The sequence below is a fragment of the Enhydra lutris genome, unplaced genomic scaffold, assembly GCF_002288905.1.
Source record: "Enhydra lutris kenyoni isolate GAN:26980312 unplaced genomic scaffold, ASM228890v2 scaffoldscaffold94, whole genome shotgun sequence".
NCBI classification, from domain to species: Eukaryota; Metazoa; Chordata; class Mammalia; order Carnivora; family Mustelidae; genus Enhydra; species Enhydra lutris.
The window spans coordinates 4,840,714-4,860,286 of NW_019154178.1; the positions used below are offsets into that span (position 1 = coordinate 4,840,714).

At 61.4% G+C, this 19,573-nt stretch overlaps 3 protein-coding genes across 4 annotated transcripts in view; all 3 read left to right on the forward strand.

The window, feature by feature from the left end:
- Positions 1-1,345, forward strand: part of LOC111138823 (ATPase Na+/K+ transporting subunit alpha 4) — a 28,261-nt gene extending 26,916 nt beyond the window's left edge. Inside the window, exons 21-22 of the mRNA XM_022490725.1 lie at positions 1,058-1,149; positions 1,317-1,345. Of these exons, the coding sequence (XP_022346433.1) occupies positions 1,058-1,149; positions 1,317-1,345 (121 nt within the window). The remainder of the gene's footprint in view (positions 1-1,057; positions 1,150-1,316) is intronic.
- A 3,385-nt stretch (positions 1,346-4,730) lies between these two features.
- Positions 4,731-13,300, forward strand: LOC111138932 (calsequestrin 1). Its single transcript, XM_022490934.1, has 11 exons — positions 4,731-5,278; positions 6,940-7,024; positions 7,775-7,875; positions 8,108-8,219; positions 8,532-8,605; positions 8,886-9,016; positions 9,936-9,981; positions 10,390-10,444; positions 10,673-10,773; positions 11,590-11,664; positions 12,670-13,300. The coding sequence occupies exons 1-11, from the start codon at positions 5,006-5,008 to the stop codon at positions 12,808-12,810; spliced, it is 1,194 nt and encodes a 397-aa protein (XP_022346642.1). The 5' UTR covers positions 4,731-5,005; the 3' UTR covers positions 12,811-13,300.
- Positions 13,301-16,063: 2,763 nt separating this feature from the next.
- Positions 16,064-19,573, forward strand: part of LOC111138965 (proliferation and apoptosis adaptor protein 15) — a 9,157-nt gene continuing 5,647 nt past the window's right edge. The window contains exon 1 of one of the 2 annotated variants that reach the window (XM_022491006.1): positions 16,064-16,165. The gene's annotated coding sequence lies outside the window, so the exon portion shown is untranslated. The remainder of the gene's footprint in view (positions 16,166-19,573) is intronic. The other variant, XM_022491007.1, reaches the window with a different exon arrangement.

A 19,573-nucleotide genomic window follows, 5' to 3' on the forward strand; every position in this document is an offset into this window, starting at 1 on the left:
TTACAGGGTCCTGGGAGTCGGGCTAAGATTGCCTTTGGCCCTTAGCAAGGTATGAGCATCAAGGCAGCTGAATCCCAGGAGGCAGGTCACTCGTCAGCGGGCTGGAGGCAGTATGGAAATTGAATTTTTCTTTTGCCTTCTTTCCCACAACACCCTCCTTCAGTCACTCGCTACTGAGCTCCTGCAATATGGCTAGTGAGACTGAGATCCGGAGTGCGTAATCTTCTCTAGCTAATGTAGACATAGACTCTCAGGGACTGTCCCACTGAACACAACTTTCCTGGCTGGGTTGGACTACATTTTCTTGACCCTTGGAAAATCCAGTGTCTGACGTGCGACATGCCCTCAGCGGGTAATACTCCCCAGACCCCAAGGACTTAGGGGAAAAGAAGCTTGTAAACCACCTCCCCCATAATGTTTACTTCGGTTCCCTGTGCACACGATGATACTTTGGATATATTGGGCTAAATAAAATAGAATGAATTGCCCCCGTTTCTTTTTGCTTATTTTAATGCAGCTACTGGAAAACAGTGAGCCTCGTGGCTCAGAGTGATGCCACTGGGCTAGGCCACCTCCCTGTCACCAAGGGAACAAACGTGGCTATGATTTGACTCTTCCCCAGAGTCTCCCTGGCCTCTAAGGACAGAAGAGATTCCGGAAGAAAAACGTTCCCATGTTCGCAACATGGACAAGTGTATCCATTCCTCAGGGAAATATCCGCACAGGTGTAGTCCCGGGGAGACCCCTCCTGCTCAGACCACCCTCCCCTCTGGGGGCACAAGGCCCAGAAGACCGGTAAGGCAGCAGGGGTCTCCCTGAGCGGCTGCAGAAGCCAGGAGCACTGCGGGTACCTCTAACACGAAGTTTCTCACGTTCTGCTGTCACTGGCTTCTTGGGTTTCCGTCTGCTCCCTCCCCCACCCGGCTCTGACCTCCCCAGGGCTAGGGCTCAGCCCTCCAGCCGGTGATGAGATGCTCGGTTCTGCGCGCTGTTCTCTGCACCTGCCCTCCTCTGGCCCTTCGATCCCGCCCTACTGACCAACACTTGTCCCCCACAGGCTACCCTGGTGGCTCTGTGCCACTCCCTACAGCCTTCTCATCTTTATCTATGATGAAATTAGAAAACTCACCATCCGAAGTCATCCTGGCGGTGAGGGCCCCCGCTCTTTGCTCCAAGGCGTCTCCAGCCTCCGACCAGCTCTCTCCTCCCACCTTGTTCCCAGGGGGCCAGGTCCCTCTCTCCCCACGCCTTTTCCTCCCTCCTTGGGGGTTCCCCTCCACCTTTCCCAGTTCACTCTGGTCTGCTCTCATCCACAGGGTGGCTGGAGAGAGAGACCTACTACTGAACTCAGCAGAAGAAGAACTTCCCGTGCGGGGGCGGTCCCAGGGCTGGGGGGGGGCGGGGCTGGGGTTATGAATTGGGTGCATCTGAGAGAGCATGAGTCAGGGCAGAGATGCTGGGAGGAAAGAGACAGGCAGTCCTGGGGCTGGACTGAGGGCACTGGGGAAGTGGAGGGCCAGCACAGCCTGTGTGCAGTGGGAGAGGCACTTTCCTGCTGAATCAGTAGCCAGTCTAGACAGTAAATGTTTACAGTGGCCCTCACCTGGCTGGATGTGTCCGTCTGGTTTCTGCAAAGAGGGGACTACTGTGACGGTGTCTCCGAGGTGTCCATGGGAGCCAGGCAGGGCGGCCTTTCAGGGACCGAGTTGGGGCTGGGAGGGGGTCAGAATCAAGCATCGCTGCTCCTTGAGGGCTGGCCCCCGACTTAAAGTCCAAAGAGCCAAGGGAAAGCGAGGACAGGACAGTGGAGCAGGGTCAGAGGCACAGGTGAGGTGAGAGAAGCAGCAGAGCCCCAGACTCAAGATGGGACCGCAGCACCCCCGTCCATCGTGGAGCTTGGTGCTAGGAAAGACCTTAGGTCATCCATGAAGAACCCAAGGTCCAACAGGACTTGGGAAGCGTCCCACGGTGAGTGGCAAATGTGGGACACAGCTTTCCTCTGGGGATGGGACGCTGGTCCCTGCCCTCCGGCACCTCGACCCCATCCCATCATTCTGGATCCCGTAGCCTTGACTTTGGGTAAAGCGCCCTGCCCCTTCACCCCTGGCTCTGCTCAGGGGGACGGACATTCCCAAAGGTCTGGTCTCCGGAGCCTGAGAAGAGGGGGCCCAGGCTCTTGGCTGTGTCTGGGGAGGAAGAGGAGGAGCCCTGGGCCCTTGCCCCCCCCCCGCCCCTCCCTTGCAACCTCAGAGGTGGCTCCTCCTTCCTCTTCATCCCTGTACTGGCTGTTGCTTTGTGAGCCGGTCCACTTTGCCCTGGAGGTCGTCATGGTCCCACCTCTCTGGGGGCTGAGCGCAAAGCACGCAGGGCAGAGAGATGTGAAGGAAACCTGCCGGAAGTGGTTGACTGTCACCAAAAACAAAGTGTGTGCGTTAAGGGACAGCCCGGTGTGACGAGTGCCCGAAGCACACTGTCCAGTAACTCACACAGCAAGTAGACTCGGAACACCCACCCTGTTTCCCTGATGAGTCCCCCACGGTCTGTCTGATCCCAGCACTTACACCTGTAACTACGTAGAGCCCAAACTCGCATTGAGGGCTGGGGCGGAACCGGAACAGTAGGGTCGGGAGGAGGAAAGGTCCCCGGAGTCTGGAGGCTGAGCGGCAGAGAAGGCGGCTGTAAGGTGGAGCCCGCGCTCAGCCCCTGCACCAGGCTCCCGCCAAGGTCTCTCCCACCTGTCGCCCGCCCTTCTCCAGCAGCAGGTCCCCTAGGGACAGGGCTATACCGGTCTGGGGTCCTTCCCCTGCTGCTGACTCAGCTGCTGCATGGGGCCAGGGCGTGGGGGTGAGCGCCGAAGGGCCAGCAACTCGGGTTTCAGGGGCAGGAGCTTCAGGCGTCTGGTGGGTTAAAAATACAGAGGCCCCAACTCTGGGTCATTTGATACCCGCTGCTGAGGCCTATTAAGTCCAAGGGCCTGAAGACAGGGGCCCAGAGGGAAGGGACAGAGTAGAAAGTGGGGAGCAAAGCAGCAGGGGTGCGGGGGGGGAGCAGGAGGGGAGGCTGCAGCTGCTGGGACGGACTGGGTGGGAGTGGGGGGCCCAGGTCACCTTTTAGCCCCATCTCACACCCTTGGGGGTGCTGAGGGGCAGGTCCAATGTTCCAGCGTCTGCCCCTCCCCCAGAGTGCATCGAAGTCAGAAACCCGCACCCTCCCTCCTGCGGGTTCCGTCTGGCCGCCGTGGCTGCTGCTATGGGCAGCTCGGCTTTCCTGCGAGGCCAGCTGATGGGTTCTGAGGCCTCTTTAGCTCAAACGGGCCCAGCTCAGGTTAGCTCTGGCCTCTCCCGCCCCAGGGGCAGCTGTCTCTCTTGGACCCCCTCCTGCCACATTCTTGCGACTTCCCGTGGCCTTACTTGCTTCCTTCGTTTGTGGTGCAAGGCCCACCCCACAGGAGGGGGAAAGCTATTCTTCTAACACAATTTCATGTCCCTGCCCGGGTGCAAAATAAACCCTCCCTCTCCAAAATCAGAGATAGCTCAGGGTGGGGGCGGAGGGCTTCGATCTAGCCTCTCCCCTGGGCTCCCTTGTGCCTCAGTTTACCTGTGCCTTGTAGGAGCCCTGGAGGGCCATGAAAAGGGTCCTTCCTTCCTAGGTACCCAGAGCCGCACTCGTCCCCAGCCCTCACCCCCAGGATGGGGCGTAGGAAGTTAGAGCCCCACCCCCTCCCCCTCCCCCCTCTCAAGTGCACAGAACAAATGAACCCCGGCTCTGGCGCAGGGAACCGTCTTCAGGTTTTCCCCAAGTTAACGTCTCCCCCCACCCCAACCCCGGCCTTTGCGCCGGATCCTCTTTGTCAGAATGTTTGTCAGAATGTGCTCAGCAACTCTCCCTCCTCCGGCCGGTCCAGCCCCGGAGCCACCCCTCCCCGCTGCGCCCTAGAGAACGGAGTCCCCTTTGATCCGAGGCTGTGCTGAGCACCAACACGAGGCAGCACTCAGGACTTTGCCCTTCTCCGCTCGGCCCCGTGGAGAGGAACCCCAAATCACGTTTCTGCAGGGTGGACGCGGGCCAGCGCTCCTGGCCCCACGCCCCGTCCTGCCCCTGCATCCAGACTGAGGGTGTTGAGTGAAGCACAGGAAAGCGGCTGGGGCCGGGCCAGGCGGCCCTTCTCGCTGGCCGCAGAGGCTCCATCTTTTTATTCAGGGAATGACCTCATCCTTGGTCCTGGCTCTTGAAAGGGAAGCGCAGGGTCTCTTCCTGCAGTCCAGGCACTTCGGCTGCATGATCGAGGACACAGTCCCAGGTTTTAGGACAAGAAGCAATCTGGCATTTGTGCCCCTTTGTCCAGTCATATGAATTTAATCTCTGACCCAGAACACGTCCTGTCCACCCCCATCTCTCTCAGTCTGGTACACTTACCCTCCCTGGACTCTCCCTAATGACCCCAAGCCTCCCCTCCCCCAGCCCAGCTCATTTACCTCCGACTCATCTGGTCCTATTTTTAGCTCAGCCTTTTTCCTTTCTTAATATGGCGATGAGCTTGGGCGGGCATTGGGGACTGTGCTGAGGAGCCCTGCCCGTGGTGGAAGGCGGCAGGGGAGGGGCTCCAGGAGCCTGGGGGCTCGGTGGAGGAGGAGGGAGGGTCCCGGCCCTCCTGGAGCTGTCCTGGCCTCAGAAGGTTATCTTCTCTCCTGCCAACCCCAGAGACATATTTAGACGAAGCCAGGTGGGGGCCCCGTGGTGCCAAGTTCAGGGACAGCTCCGGTTCCCTCCCCGCCCCCTGCTCCTATCCCTCCTCCTGACCCTTTCATTCTTGGCTCTGTCCTCAGTGTGTCCAGAACCCAGCAGCGTCCTCTGTCCCCTGCTCTGGGCCATTCCCCACCCCACCCCCTCTGTGAGCCCCTCACTCAGGGTTCAGGACCCACGGCCCTGCCCTACCCCAGCTCCCTCTTCTGGACCCGGCCAGCTGACCCTGACCCTGCTCCCTCCACGCGCACCTGCCGACAGGATGGGGGCCAGTGCTGGGGCCAGTGCTGGGCCCGGGCTGCAGCCTGCACTGCTGTTCCTGTTGATGCTAGGGACACCCAGATTGGGGGTGCAGGGGGAGGACGGGCTGGAATTCCCTCAGTATGATGGCGTGGACCGTGTGGTCAATGTCAACGCGAAGAACTACAAGAACGCGTTCAAGAAGTATGAGGTGCTGGCGCTGCTTTACCATGAGCCCCCCGAGGACGACAAGGCCTCACAAAGACAGTTCGAGATGGAAGAGCTGATCCTGGAGGTGAGTGGGGGGAGGGTGGCCTCTCCTGGCCACCCCCAGCCTGGCCACATGCAGACTTGGAGGGGGACTCTCGGGGGGTGAGGGGCAACATGCCAGCAGACTCACGGCATGTGGCCTTGGCCCCACGAGAAAGTGGCTTGGAACCCAAAGTCGCACCACGGTTAGGCACGCTTCGGAGCCAGGGGCTGCGGGGAGACCCTCCTCCAAGCCGCCGGAGGCTGCTGGTGCCCCGTTAGTCCAGGACTGCCGTGTCCTCGGAAGGGGAGCACAAAAAAGAAAAGGGACGTGCTTCGGAGCAGGGGGTTGGAGCTGTACGGCAGCCCCAATCCACTCTCCTGGCCAGTACGTGCCCCCCTGTCCGCACACTGCGGGGCCTGCACCCCAAGCCCATCCAAATGGAATGCATTTTAAAGGCTACCTACCTCTTCATTTGCATGGCATCACTTTCTCCCGCCCAAGGTTTAACTGAGCCCACCATGGTTCCCACTGGCCTTGGTCCCTCTCTCCCTAATTCTCCATCTGCCCCTACTGGGTCAGGCCGGATGCCCTGATGGGAAAACTCTTGCCATTGGAGGAGGCTTCAGAGTACCTTCCCCAGCTTCTCTCTGTGGGAAGGCTCTCCTCGCCCTGGAGCAGAGCAGACTTAAAACAAGAGAAAAGGCCTGTTCTGGGGGATGCCTGGGAGACGGAGTCCCACACACTCTCTAGCAGCCAGGACGCATTCGTGTTCTGGTCCAAAAGCTTCTGGAGCCCCTTCTCCAGCCCGGCAGGACGGCGAGGCTCCAGCCTGCCTGAGGGAGGGACCACAAGCTCTCGTTTCCGTGTGCCCCTGTGGGTGCCGGGACCTGCCATCTGATGAATGCACCGAGTATTTTTATCCTGAGTGCTCAGCATCTCTGCCCATTCACCTGCCAACAGCCTCCCCGTCTTCCGGAGAATCCGGGCGCCCAGCGTCGCTTAAGAGGGAGCGAGGCAGAGTGAGCCAGGGCTGAGTCCAGCTGGGAGGTTGGAGGGGGCAGGGACCTAGGGGAGTGACTGTCCACAGCTTGAGTAAGGAAGGGCTGGGACACACAGGGTGAGTTTGGCCTCAGTGAGAACAGCTCTACCCATGTCCCCTCTCATGCCTGCTAGAGTCTCTGCCTCTGAAGGTGACAAGTGGTGGCCATGGTGACCTCTACTCTCACCTCTCTGGCTTCGGCCACTCCTCAGTGACATGACCGCCCACCCCACACACCCCTGCCCTCCAAAATGCTCCCCAGAGAGGGTTCCTCAGAAGAACCTCAAGGACTTCTAATGTCACCCCACACTGAGCCTGGCCTTTAACGATGATGGTGGGCAGGGCTCAGCCCCAAAGCAGGAAGAGCCTGAGCTGCTGTGAAGTCAGACTCCCCAGCGTCCCCCGGGGCCTGGAAGTGTCCCACACCCGCCTTGCGGAGCTACATCGGAAGCTCCATGCCCACCAGCAGCCGTGTCCAGGGGCCGAAGCAGAACCACAGCCCGAGGGCGGGCTCGCGGGGAAATGGAGGTTCCCTGGATCCCTGCGCCACGCCAAGGGCAACTCTTCTCTTCCCCATGTCCCCAGTGACCGCTCTGGGAATCGTGAGATGGGCACGGGGTGACTAGGAGTCCCAGAGCTGATTCCGTCCCTGTGCTCCCTCCAGTTAGCGGCCCAAGTCCTCGAAGACAAGGGTGTTGGCTTTGGGCTGGTAGACTCGGAGAAGGACGCAGCTGTAGCCAAGAAACTAGGTAAGGAGGGGGTGGGGAGGCCCTGGTGTGTGCATGTGTGGGATGGGGGAGGCCAGGCCAGGGATTTGCGTGGGCCCCACATGTCAGATCTGGCAGTGGGAAGAAAAGACTGACACCGGGAGGGGTATGGCGGGCGTCCTGGCACCTCCTTCACTCCTCGTAGAGACCCATGATCAAATCCCAGAAAGAGTTCAGGGCGGCCTCCCTCATCCTAACCTACACACCAGGGCTGAGTGCTGGAGGAAAGGGGCAGAACGCAGGCCGGGGCTGGAGAGGCCAGTTGGTCCAGAGCCTGCGGGAGGGGCGGGTCCGAGCACCGGCCACCAGGGAGCAGCAGAGGCCTGAACTGGACCCCGGAGGTGGCGGGGGCCGGCGGTCAGTAACGAGGTCATCTGGTCAGTAATAGCAGTGGGTTACAGGGCCGGACCGGCAGGGAGCGACGGGAATCCTCGGAGGAGGTAAAGGAAAACCTGTCTCTAGTTATGGCGAGCAGAGAAAGGCAGACATCTTGCTAGAGTCCACGTCTCCCCATGTCCCCCCGACACCCCCGCTGAGCCCGCCTTCTGGAGAGCCCCGGGGCCGGCCCGCTGCCTGGGCTAGATGCACAGGCCCAGTGCCCAGGCTGTAGGGGCCTCAAGTGAGGTGAGCGGGGTGGGGGGAGGGAGAGGTGGAGGACTCCAGGGGCGCTGGGACGGGCCCTGGACCTGTGGGCAGCCTGGCCGCCCGGCTCACCTCCGGCTGGCGCCCTAGGACTCACGGAAGAGGACAGCATCTACGTGTTCAAGGGAGATGAGGTCATCGAGTATGACGGCGAGCTCTCCGCAGACACCCTGGTGGAGTTTCTCCTTGATGTGAGGCTCTCCCGGACCCCGTGGCCTTGCTTTAAGACTTCACACCCATCCCCAACCAAGCCCAGCCTCGCACACGCACACACGCGCTCACACGCCCGCACATGCTCACACACGCGGGCACACACACTCACCAGGCAAGAGACAGCCCCTCCCTCCCTCCCTCCCTCGAACCCCTGCATCCCTCATCCCTCCCTGGCTCCTTCCAGTGAGGAGACCCCTCGCCCTCCTCCAGGTCCTAGAGGACCCCGTGGAACTGATAGAGGGCGAGCGCGAGCTGCAGGCGTTTGAGAACATCGAGGACGAGATCAAACTCATTGGCTACTTCAAGAACAAAGATTCTGAGCGTGCGTAACCCCCAGAGCCCCTGTCTCTCTGTGGACCCCCGTTTTACCCATCTCCCTAACCCCCACTCCACCCACTGTCTCCACGTCTCTGCAGCTAACCCCCTGGCATGGTCAGCTCCCTCACAGCTCTGACCTCCCTGCACTTGGGACTCCCAGACAGGGACCCCCAGCCCCCAACTTCCCCCACTGAAGTCTTGCTGCTCTTAGAGGACTGGAGGGGTCTCAAAAGGAACCCCTCTGGCCAAAGGAGACTTGGGGAGATACAGAGTGACCCTGGCTCCCCCAGAGACTGACTCTGTCTTACTCCTTCAGATTACAAGGCCTTCGAGGACGCGGCGGAAGAGTTTCACCCCTACATCCCTTTCTTCGCCACCTTCGACAGCAAGGTCTTCTTCCTGTGGCCATACGGAGGTCCCCTCGCTCCCTGCAGCTACCCTCCGGACCTCTGGGGGGGCACCTGGTCACACTTGACACCCCCATCCCCACCTCGGGCCTCTCTCTCTTGCCCCAAAGATTTTAGAGCCTTTAACCCACTCCTCTAGGGTTCAACCAAAGCCCAGAGACCTTGTCCATTGTCCAGTGGCAGCGACATGGGCCCAGGTTGTCTGACCTCCGCCCTAAGATCTGCTCCCCATGACGCGCATCCCCCACCCCCTCCCCTGCCAGGTGGCAAAGAAGCTGACCTTGAAGCTGAATGAGATCGATTTCTATGAGGCCTTCATGGAAGAGCCTGTGACCATCCCAGACAAGCCCAACAGCAAAGAGGAGATTGTCAGCTTCGTGGAGGAGCACAAGAGGTGGGCAGCAAGGGTGCCCCTGAGCCGGGTGGCACCACCGAGTGCCCCTACGCCCATGCGCAAGAGGGGCCGGGGGTCCCCGCCGGCCAAGAAGCTGGTCTGCCTGCGAGATGAAGGCCATCCTGGGCACGGCGGCCGCTCACTCACACACAGACCAGGTTCGGCCAGGGGCCTTCCAACTCTACTGTTGTTTTTAATCCTCCCAACAAGCTCAGGGACCCCGGTCCCACCAGTAGGAAGTGTCAGATCGGGATCCTGACCCGGATCTGGGGACCACTGTTTCTCGACCTGGGTGACCTGGTGGAGGGACGGGCCAGGTCGGGGAGGCTCTCACCCTCCAGGGGGACACCGGCATTTTTGATGGAGGAGAGAGCTACCGCTGTCTGGTGGGGAGAAGCAGGGACGCTGTTAACCCTCCAGGGCATGCCGGACTGCACCCCACAACAGAAAATTCTCCAGCCTGAGGCTGGGACCCTGCCCTCACTCCCACACGGTGATTTTCTTCCTTCGCCGCACCCCACAGCTGGGGGGGTCCCCTCATGTCCGTGGAGATGCCGCTCCCCTCACCCTCTCCCGCTAGATCACGGTCCCTTTTGTCGGGGAGGGCCAGTCACAACACCTCCACGGCGCCTTGCACAGTGCCCAGAACATCTCAGACTCTCGGCTGTGCTGTATGAACAAGGGAATGCCCAGATACCCCGTTCTCGCCTTTCTCCCAAAGACTATCTTCCAGGCCACGGGCCCACCCGCTGCCTTCCCACCTGCTTTAACCAGGCGGTGACCCAGGCCTGCAGCCCGGAGCTTAGACACTGCCAGGTGGCTTTGCTCTGGCATACAAGCTGTCTGTGCCCTAGGCTTGACCCAAAACCCTCTTGGGGGGCATCCTTCTCGCCCGCTGAGTCGTTACCGTCTCTTCTAGGTCCACCCTGAGGAAGCTGAAGCCTGAGAGTATGTACGAGACGTGGGTGAGTGTCTCCGCCCGACGGGGCCGGGTCCCCAGGCGGGGCGTGGGTGGCTGAGGACGGAAGTCCCGGAAAGTTCCCGCCCGGCTGCGCTCCGTGCCTGGCTAGCGGGAAAGACCAAACACCAGCAGAGTTTGGAGGCTGTTGCTCTTAAGAACGTGCCAGGAATTAGGAGACACACAGACCCTGACACAGATGACAGGGAAGGAGATCTGGGGCTGCAGAGTTGGCTAGAGGGGACGCGGGGGCCCTGGAGGGGAGGCAAGCCGTCCGCGTCCCCGGGGCCGCCGCCGCAAGAACGTACCTAATCCAGGAGCTGGGCTTCCACGAAATTCAGGCTCCAGGAGGAGGCAGCGTGCGCGTGGCTCTCAAACTTCAAGAAGCATAGCTAAGCCACGCTGTCCCCAACAGGAGGACGACATGGATGGAATCCACATTGTGGCCTTTGCGGAGGAAGCTGATCCTGGTGAGGGACGGACGCTGTTTGGGGGGGGTGGTGCTGGTGGTTGGGGGACACAGGGGTGCTTGTGAGATGAGAGAGCTCGGGCTTCAGTGGGAGGCCCTCCTGGGAGTGCAGGGACCCCGGGGTGAGGCAGCAGTGATGGTGGGAGGAGGGGAGCGCCCGGACACCAGCTGCCCAGCCTCCCTTTCCTCCCTGTCCCACCTACCGCTTCTTACTCCTGTTCCCTCCTAGATGGCTACGAGTTCTTGGAGACGCTCAAGTCTGTGGCCCAAGATAACACTGAAAACCCCGACCTCAGCATCATCTGGATCGACCCTGACGACTTCCCCCTGGTAAGAGGCTCGGCTCTCCCCCGGGGCAGGACCTGACGCCGTCACCCTTCCTGAGAGGACCTGCTGTCAGGGTTCTGTCCCCGACTTCCAGCCTGAGGACCTTGGGGGGTTACGGCTGGTGCTCAAGGGCACCGTGGGCACGGAAGTCACCTGGAGAAGGGGAGACAGGATGGGAAGTAAATCTCATGGAACATAGCGCACGCGATGCCCAGAGCAGAGACGCGGCAGGGAGCTCGTGTGCCCGGGCCTGACCCCTTCTACAAAAAAACAGAGTGTTGGGGGGCAAGTGGGCCCATGAACCCTGCAGACAGTTCTACACCATCACAGACTGGAAGTGGGGAGAGTCCGTGCCTCAGGGGACAGCTTCGCTCCCAGCCGGATCCCCAACACTCGAACTCGTCGTTGAAGGAGCAGCAGAATGAACAGATATGTGAGGAACATTGGCAATTATTGGGGACAACGGCCTCAGTTTAGAGATGCAGAGCCTGAGGGTCCCTGAGAAGTGACTTGCCCAAAGTCGCAAGATCAGGTGGTAGCAGAGCCAGGATCGGAACACAGGTTCTGATCCAGTTTTCCTGGGAAAGTCTGGGCCAGTGTCTTCAGCTGACCCCTCCAGATAGTTTCCCTTTGGGATTTTTACCCGCAACTGCTCCCGTCTACACCTTCCCTTCAGGCCCCACAGGGGGACCGTCCCCCATCCTCCAGCGTGAGTTCATAGTGACCTTCCCCTGTCCCCAGACTGACCCTCTACACTCCCCGTGCTAGACACACGTGTTTCCAGACGCTGTTTCGTTACCGTATGTGGTCTCTCCACAGCTGGTGCCCTACTGGGAGAAGACATTTGACATCGACCTGTCAGCGCCGCAGATAGGCGTGGTCAACGTCACCGATGTGAGTTTCCTTCCCCCATGCCCCACTTGCCCCCCAGCTCTGCTTCCCAGCCCATCCAGCTCTCCCTGCTCCGCCGACCGCCCCCCAGAAGTCAGACATCCCCAGAGACTCAGAGTCTGAGCACACAGCCCCCTGCCCTCCTCCTTCCAGGCCTGGCCCACCATCCTCTCCAGATCTCCCGTTTGGAGTCAGGCCCCCCCCATTGGCACCCCCAGAGCCCATGTCACATTGCTAACGGGGACTTTGGTTCCCCTAGCTCTGCATCACACCCGCCTTTCCCCTTTCGGGTAGACTCTGAGCTGTTGGAGGACAGAAAGCTCATTCACACACAGCAGGTGGCCTCCGCAAGTCTGTTCAGGGAAACGGAGTAAGCCAGTCTTTGCGTTCATCCCCTTCTCCCTGTGACCAGGGAGGCAGGTATTTTGTTAACAACCCAGCCAGATTTTATAAACTCGATTACAAAGAGACTCGTAAAATGCTAGGAAGCCCCAGAAATCAAAGCAGCTTCTGCTGGAGAGAATCGGAGAGAAGGGTTTCGAAGGAGTGGCCCTGAACGTGGAGACCGGGCGGCCTGGAGGAGGCCGGACGCTCGCGGGGTTGATGATGAGTCTTTCCAAACCGACGGGAAAGTTAGTGTGAAAGGTCAAAAGTAGGAAAATGAGTATCAGGTTCTGGAAAAGGCAAGTCCTTTTTTATAGCTTGCAAGACTAGAGGCTTCTGCAAACAGGGCTGGAAAAGCAGGTTATGAAAAGCTGAATGGTGGCTAACCTGGCTCTCTGGCCGCCTGCGGTTCCCCATCAGAGGCCAACCCAGCCAACCCTGTCCCCCAACCCGTCACCCCTCCACCTAGACCTTCACCTGGATAGCGTCCCTGGCCGGTGACAGGTGAAGGGAGGGGGACAGAGGATGTAGAGAAGGATGGAGGGAGCCCCGTGAGGGGAGAAGACAGGTCTGCAGACCCGAGTCGGGGCTTAGCTCCAGTCCCCTGTCTGTGCCTCACCCCAGGCGGACAGCGTGTGGATGGAGATGGACGACGAGGAGGACCTGCCGTCCGCAGAGGAGCTGGAGGACTGGCTGGAGGACGTGCTGGAAGGCGAGATCAACACGGAGGACGACGACGATGACGACGACGATGACGATGACTAGCGGCTGTGGCCTCGTTCTCCCAGCCCAGCCGCTCTCCCTGGGCTCCCTCCCAACCCTGTCCCTCCCTGGGCTCCTCTGGGGACACTGGGCCATCCTCTGCGGTAGGGAGGCCCTATGCTGAGTGCTGAGACCCCGACCTTTGCCCCACGAGGCCAGGACCTGCTCATCCCCACGCACCAGCACAGCCACCTCTGCCGGCCATCTCCTGTCCCTTGGCGGCCCTGTTCCTACGATCCCTTCCCTCCATGATCCGTTTCCTTCCCCATTCCCTCTGCTCTGACTCACCATTCCCTATACTCTTCCCTCTGATTCTCTTCTCCTTGGTTCCCTTCACCTGTGCACGATCTTCCCCACACTCTCAAATCCTCCATCCTTCTGGCGGCCTGATTCCTGGCCAGGAGGAAGGGCGTGCCCCGTGTCTGGGACTCTCGGCCATCTCTTGTTAATGCATTTGGGTCAGATATCGGGAGCCCTCAATAAAGGATCTAGGGCAGCATGAGCAAGTGTCTGCTGGGGAGAGGCAGCCCCAGGACGGGGGCTTGAGGGTGCGGGCCTCGTTAGGGCACCAGGATGGGGGCGCTCCCTCCAGGTGGTCATCCCAGAGGAGAGAGGACTGTTTATGTGCCACCAGTGCACAAGCTTTCCCCTCACACGTGGTGTTTGTCCAGCACCGCTGGGAGGCTCTGGAGAACGGGGAGTGCTGGGCCTGTCCCTGCTCTCGAGCTGATTAGCCTCGCTGGGAAGTCAAGACGAGCAGCCCAACAACTGAAGCCGAGCACAAAGCAGTACGTAATTAAGTGATTATGTGCTGCTTGATCGCACCCTCCCTGCAGCTCTTCTTGGAACCCACAGGACTGAACCCAAACAACTCTTCTCGGGGAGGCCTTCTCAGAGGCGGCTGCTGCGGTTCCCTCCTCCGGGCTCACGGGCCACTCTCTCCGTCTTCAGTCCAGTGCTCCCTCACCCTCCCCGGACAGGTCCCTCTTCCCCACCAGACTGCGGGGTGGGGGCGGGGGTGCTTGAAGGCAGGAGGCCAGGCTTCTCCTCTGTGCCCCCCAGGGCCTGGCACACAAGAGGCGAGCCGCCAACAAATGTCTGTTAACAGAAGGAATGAAAGAACACACAGGATCGGGACAGAGAGGCCCCAGCGGGCTCTGATGGCTTTGGGAAGGAGCACTTTCTAGGCCTTCAGTGAACCATGGGGTTTGACAGGGCGAAGGAGACAGGGAAGGGACGTTCCCGTCAGTGGAGAGCATCAAAAGCATGAGCAGAATGTGAGTGTCCCACAGGGGGTGCAAAAGAGACAGGAGAGGAAAGAAGAGAACCTCAGGGGCGGCCATGAGAATGGGGGGACGTCACGGGATGCAAAGAAGTTCGACTTTAAACCTGGGAGCTGGAAGGAAGGACACAGCTTAAATGTGGCAGTGATGAGCCGGATGGACAGAGGGAGGGGAGGACGGAGACAACAGTTGGGGGGGGGGGGCTCTCACAATCGGAGCCCTTCAGAGGTTCTGCGCGGTGGCTGTGGGATGAAGAGGAGACACAGAGTTCTGCGTTCCAGGGCTCCCATCCCGACCCCAGACCCAGGCTGCCAAGGCTCCTGGCAAGAAGGACATACCCTCTCCCCAGCACTGCCCAGGCCGGTGTACGTGTCAGGGGGTCAGATGACGTGGTGTGGGGGAGCCAAGGAACGGACCACGCCCAGAGCTCCCAGACGGGACAGCGGTTGTGGGGCCTGGGTAGCAGCGGGTGGGCTGCTTAGGTGCTGAAGGAGACATGACGTGACACACGGGTCACCCTTCAGAGACAAACCCAGGAAGTGCTCCCAGTGGAGGCAGAAGCGTGTTGAGCAGAAACAGTGTGTTCACCCGACTAACACAGGGCTAACGGGGGGCTGACCGTCCAGTGTCGGTCAGCAGAAGGCCCCAGATGTAGCAGTCACCCTAGGTTTCCAGCGCCCACCTGTGCCAGTCCTTACACACTTAGGATTTCCAAGTCTCAGGAGAACCAGGTGGATGTCAGCATCTCCATGTCACCGGTGGGGACACTGAGAGTCCAAGGTAGACCCAGCACGAGAAAGGGGCGGGGCCAGTGCAAAGCCCAGGTCCCCTGCACCTGCGGTCTCAGGGAGACCTGACCCTGTCTCTGTCCAGAAGTCCTTCCATTTCTCTGGGTCTCACCAAGGGGCCAGTGACATGAGACAGACGTGAGCAGAGGACGAGGTGGTCTCTCCCAGAGGGTGGTGACGGGGAGAGTCGCTGAAGAACACGGAGAAGCAGCAGGAGCCTGAGTGTCTTCAGGCGCAGTGTAGACCAAGAAAGGAGGGGCTCACCTGAGGCTTTCTGACAGGGTGTCTACTGGGCCAGAACTGAGGGGAGGCCAGGGCGATCCTGGCCGAGGCGTAGGTTGGGGCTCGGACCTCTTCCCAGGGCCAGACTGTGCCAGAGTGGAAGCAAGGGCCCTCAGGCGGGAAAGGGGGTGCGGACAGATCCTTCCCCACTTCTTCCTTCCCTCTTTCAGTCTGGCTGAGAATCTGGGGAAGGAAAGTCCCTGGGGTGGAGAGGAAGTGAGAGCCGCCGCTGTGGGGGGCCTGAGCGGAGAGGCACCGCGAGGAGCGGGAGCTAAGTGTGGCTTTGCGAGATGTCTATATTTGTATGCTGAGCTCACTGCTGCTCTTTTCCTCCCCAGAAAATAAAATTACATCATGGTGGGGGGAAGGCAGGAGGGCGGTATATTCGGGAAAGGTGAGAGGAACACAGGGGCCATCACCCCAAGGAGAGAGAGCAGACAAGATCTGGGCTCCAGGTCAAGGCAGGGAGGCCCCACTTTGCTTCCCGCCCGCACCCTTGCCTCCACCCCGGCCCTCCAAAGTGGATAAAGTCGGAGCGGTCCCTGGGGCGCTCGCCACCGGTCCCCCGACCCAGAAGGGGAGGAAAGAGGTTCCCCCAACACAAGTCGGCCCGCTAAGAGGATGAGGCCCAAGGCCCTCCAAAGGCCCAAACGCCCGCTCGGCGCTCCCCGGGGTCCCCGCCGCCGCGGTCCGCAGAGGGGCGCAGGGCAGGACGTACACCTCCACCCCCCCCACCCGGCAGCCGCGCCCCGCAGTCCCGGGGCTCGGGCGGCGCCCCCGGCAGCCCACCCGCGAGCCTTCCAGAACCCCCGCCCCCCGCCCCGCCCCCGGCGCTGACGTCACCGGCCGGCCGGGCGGGGCGCGCGCGGGGCTCGGGCTCGGGCTCGGCGGGCGGAAGCGGCGGCGGCGGCGGCAGGAGCGGCGGGAGCCGAGGCGGAGGCTCCGGACGCTGCCCCAGGACCCGGGACGCCGGAGAGCCGCGCCCTGAGCGCTCAGCCCGAGGCGGTGAGAGGCGGGCCGGGGGGCGGCGGGCTTGGGGCCGGGCGGCGGCGGGGCGGCGAGCCGGGGTCGGGGGTCGTCCGCGGACCGGGGTGCGTGGCCGGGCCCGGGGCCTCGGCGGGAGCCCGCTTCCCGCGCGGACAGCTCCCCCCACCCCCCACCGCCGGCGCGGGGATCGGCGGACCCGGGGTCGGGGGCCGGGCGCTGGGGGGCGGGGGGCCGACGTGAAAGCTCCGTTAATTCCGTACGCCCCGTGTCGGAGCTGACAGGGGCACACACACCTACGAGAGACACGCCAGCACACACGGTGACACACGCCCATGTGACTCTTACACACACCGCGTCGCCCGCAGCAAATCACAGCCGTCCCCGCACTACACGTCCCCTCCCCCCGCTGCCTCCATGTGCCTCCAGGAGGAACATCTGTCCGCAGGACAGCTGGGTGGGGGCCCTGGGCCCCTGCCACCCCGATTGTCTGGGCAGATTCTCCCAGCCCTGCGCTTCTGGGGGCCCCGCTCGCCAACACAGGGGAGACACGGCAGGAAGTCCTGCTCGCTCCGCTCCGGGACGGGGGACAGGATCCGGCGCCCGGGAGCCTGCCGGGTGCTCTGAAGGCTGCGCCGGTGGGGAGGGTCGGGGGCTGCCGGTGGCCTCTCTCGCAGGGTCCACGTAGAGCCTAGGGTGCTGGGACTGGCTGGTTTCTGAGCCCCGGAGTGGCCAAAGGACGGAGGAGGGGGTGGGAGAAAAGGAGAGGGAGAAAAAGAATGAGTATGAGTCAGCCGAGGATGGAGCCCAAGTCGGGGAGGGAGAGAATGAGGGGAATGTGTGCGAGGGACAGGGACGCAGTCGGGGACGGGAGGGGAGGAGACGACACAGAGATGGCCAGAGCAGTGGGAAGAGGGCTGGGGGCTGGGCTCCCCAGGCTCAGAGCGCGGGTGAAAGCAGCATGGCGTGAGACCTCGGGGAGCCGGGAAACATGCTGAATACGGGGGTTTTGTTTCTCGATGAGTCTGGCCCCTGGGCTGTCAGAGCGATTAGCTTTAATTGCTCTTCCCTTTGTGGCTAAACACTCCGTTGGGGAAATTGCCAGGGATGCCCTAGGCTGGCCGCTGGCCTGGTTGCCCAGTTCCTCACTTCCCTGACACCTGTGTCCATCCCGTGTGCGTGGACCGTCATGCATGAAGAGGGCCACGCGTCCCTCCTGCCGGCCCTCCCCTTTCCTACAGACCCTCCCACACCACCCACCGACTCGGCCCTTCCCCACCAAAGTGAAGATCCCTTTACAGCTGGGAAGCCCGTTCCTTCCCAGTTGGACAGTGGCCCTGAGTGTTCAGATGGGGACACCGAGTCACAGGCCCCAGAAGCCCTCCGTATTCAGGGTTACCCCCACATGAGATAGGCTGAAAGCCCACCGAAGGGGAAGGAGGAAGAGAGACTGGAGGGAGGAGGTGGATGAGGGGGGAGAGATGGGAAGGAAACAAATGGGAGGAGGAGAGCCCCCCCCCACCCAGTGGTGAGCCCACAGGCCGGACAGGCCTGACCCCGTGCGGGGGTCTCCCGACACCCCCACCTTGGATCCATCTCTCTCCTCTTACACTGAGGGCTGAAGGCTTAGCACCGTCTCTGTGCCCCGGGCTCAGCCATTTGCTTCTTGGACTGAACTGAACATTTTGAGGCCCAGGTACCTGCCTCCCCTCACTCCCAGGCCGGCTGAGTCTTAGAGCCCCTTCCTTTGTTACAGAATAAAAACATTCCCTGCCCCCTCCCCCAAAAAAAGCTGAATGGAAGCTAAGGGAAGAAGCCAGCAGAGTGTGCCGTTAAGGGAATAATTAGGGACTAACTAGAGGACTGCTTGAACCAGGGGGGCCCAGGTAGATTTTAAAATGGGCACCCTGTGCTCTCCCCACCCACTCCTCTGCCTCTCCCAGATCACCGCCCCACCCCTGAACCCAGGCAGCATGACCCCTGCACCTGCGTGGGCTGGCCCTCCCCTCCACAGCAGGTAGCCCAGGTAGCCCCAAGCAGAGAGGAGGGAGGGAGGGGTGCCAGGGCTCCTAATCCTCAGGCTTTCTTCCAAGTTGAAGCAAATGCTGGGGCCTCCTTCTGCACAGGTGGCTGTCCCATTGGGCTAGGGTGCTGGGGAGCAGAGAGGACAGACCACCCACCTGTCCCGCTCCCAGCTCCCACCCCCAGAGACCAGCCTGAACTTCTGACCTCCTGCCCCTCTCCCCCAGCACCCTCGGCTGGTCCCACCTTTGTCAGGGCTCCACCTGGGGCCAGCTGGGAAGGAGAGGGAGGCAGGAAGGAAGGAAGGTGTGAGGAAGCCGTGAGCAGAGCACAGAATGATCCGGGAGGGAAGGGGACCGACTTCCTGGCAGCCTCAGCTCCGGTCCCCGGTTCCTGCCCTGGTATCCTGTCCCAAGAATGGCCTCCGCCCAGGCTGCCTGGTGTTCCCCAGGCCGCCTTGCTCTGCTCCAGCAATCAGGAAGACTTTTCTGGGCGAGGAGGGGAGGAGACTTCACATAGGCCCGGAGGAATTCTGAATCTCTGGGAGGAGAGGGCCAGGGAGGGTGACGGGGCCCAGCTCCGCCACAGCCACACCACTCCAGGGACGATGACAGATCAGTGAGACCAGAGAGCCACTTCCTTGTACCCCCAAAACTCCCCTAAGGGACTGGCCTTGCCCCTGCAGCCACACCCAGGCTGCCTTTCCCCCCCTTCCTCAGGGGGCCCCACTCCCCTGCTTTGTCCCTTCTTACTCCCTACGCCCCTCCCATCCAGTCGTGTCACTGTCCTGACCGGTGGGGGGTGGGCACCCAGAACTGCGGTTGCCGTGGTAACCGCTGAGGCCCGGGGCCCTCCCCCCAGGATTTCATTTGCCGCCTCCTTCCCTTTCCCAGCCCCAGCCCTCCCTCCAGTTTGCAGGGTCTCCTCACCCTTCCCCTTTTCTCTGGATGGGAGCCTGTGATTACAGACCTTGCACACGCTCTCACTGTTTCTCTCTCTCTCCCTCTCTCTGTCACACACACACACACACACACACACAGCACATACTTGCACCGCCACACGTCCAGTGCTGGCACATTAACACCCATGCCAGAGCGTGCACACGCCCGCACAGATGCCCGCACAGATGCCCGCCGCTGCCGCCTCCACACACCCGTGCCCACGCCCGGGGGCAGCAGCCTCGCGGGCCTGGCTCACCACTCGGCCTCCCCACCCCCGTTCTCCTGGGGGTCTCACTGTGTCTGCCTCATGCTCTTCGAAAGCGCCTGCCCACCGCCCCCCAGCCGATGTGGGTGGTTCACTCACACATTAATCCCTCCCCGCCACCTCCCTGGAAGTCTGTGTTTTCGATTCAGAGCCCTAAACCTTAACTCCTTCCAGGAGATATATATATATATATATATATAT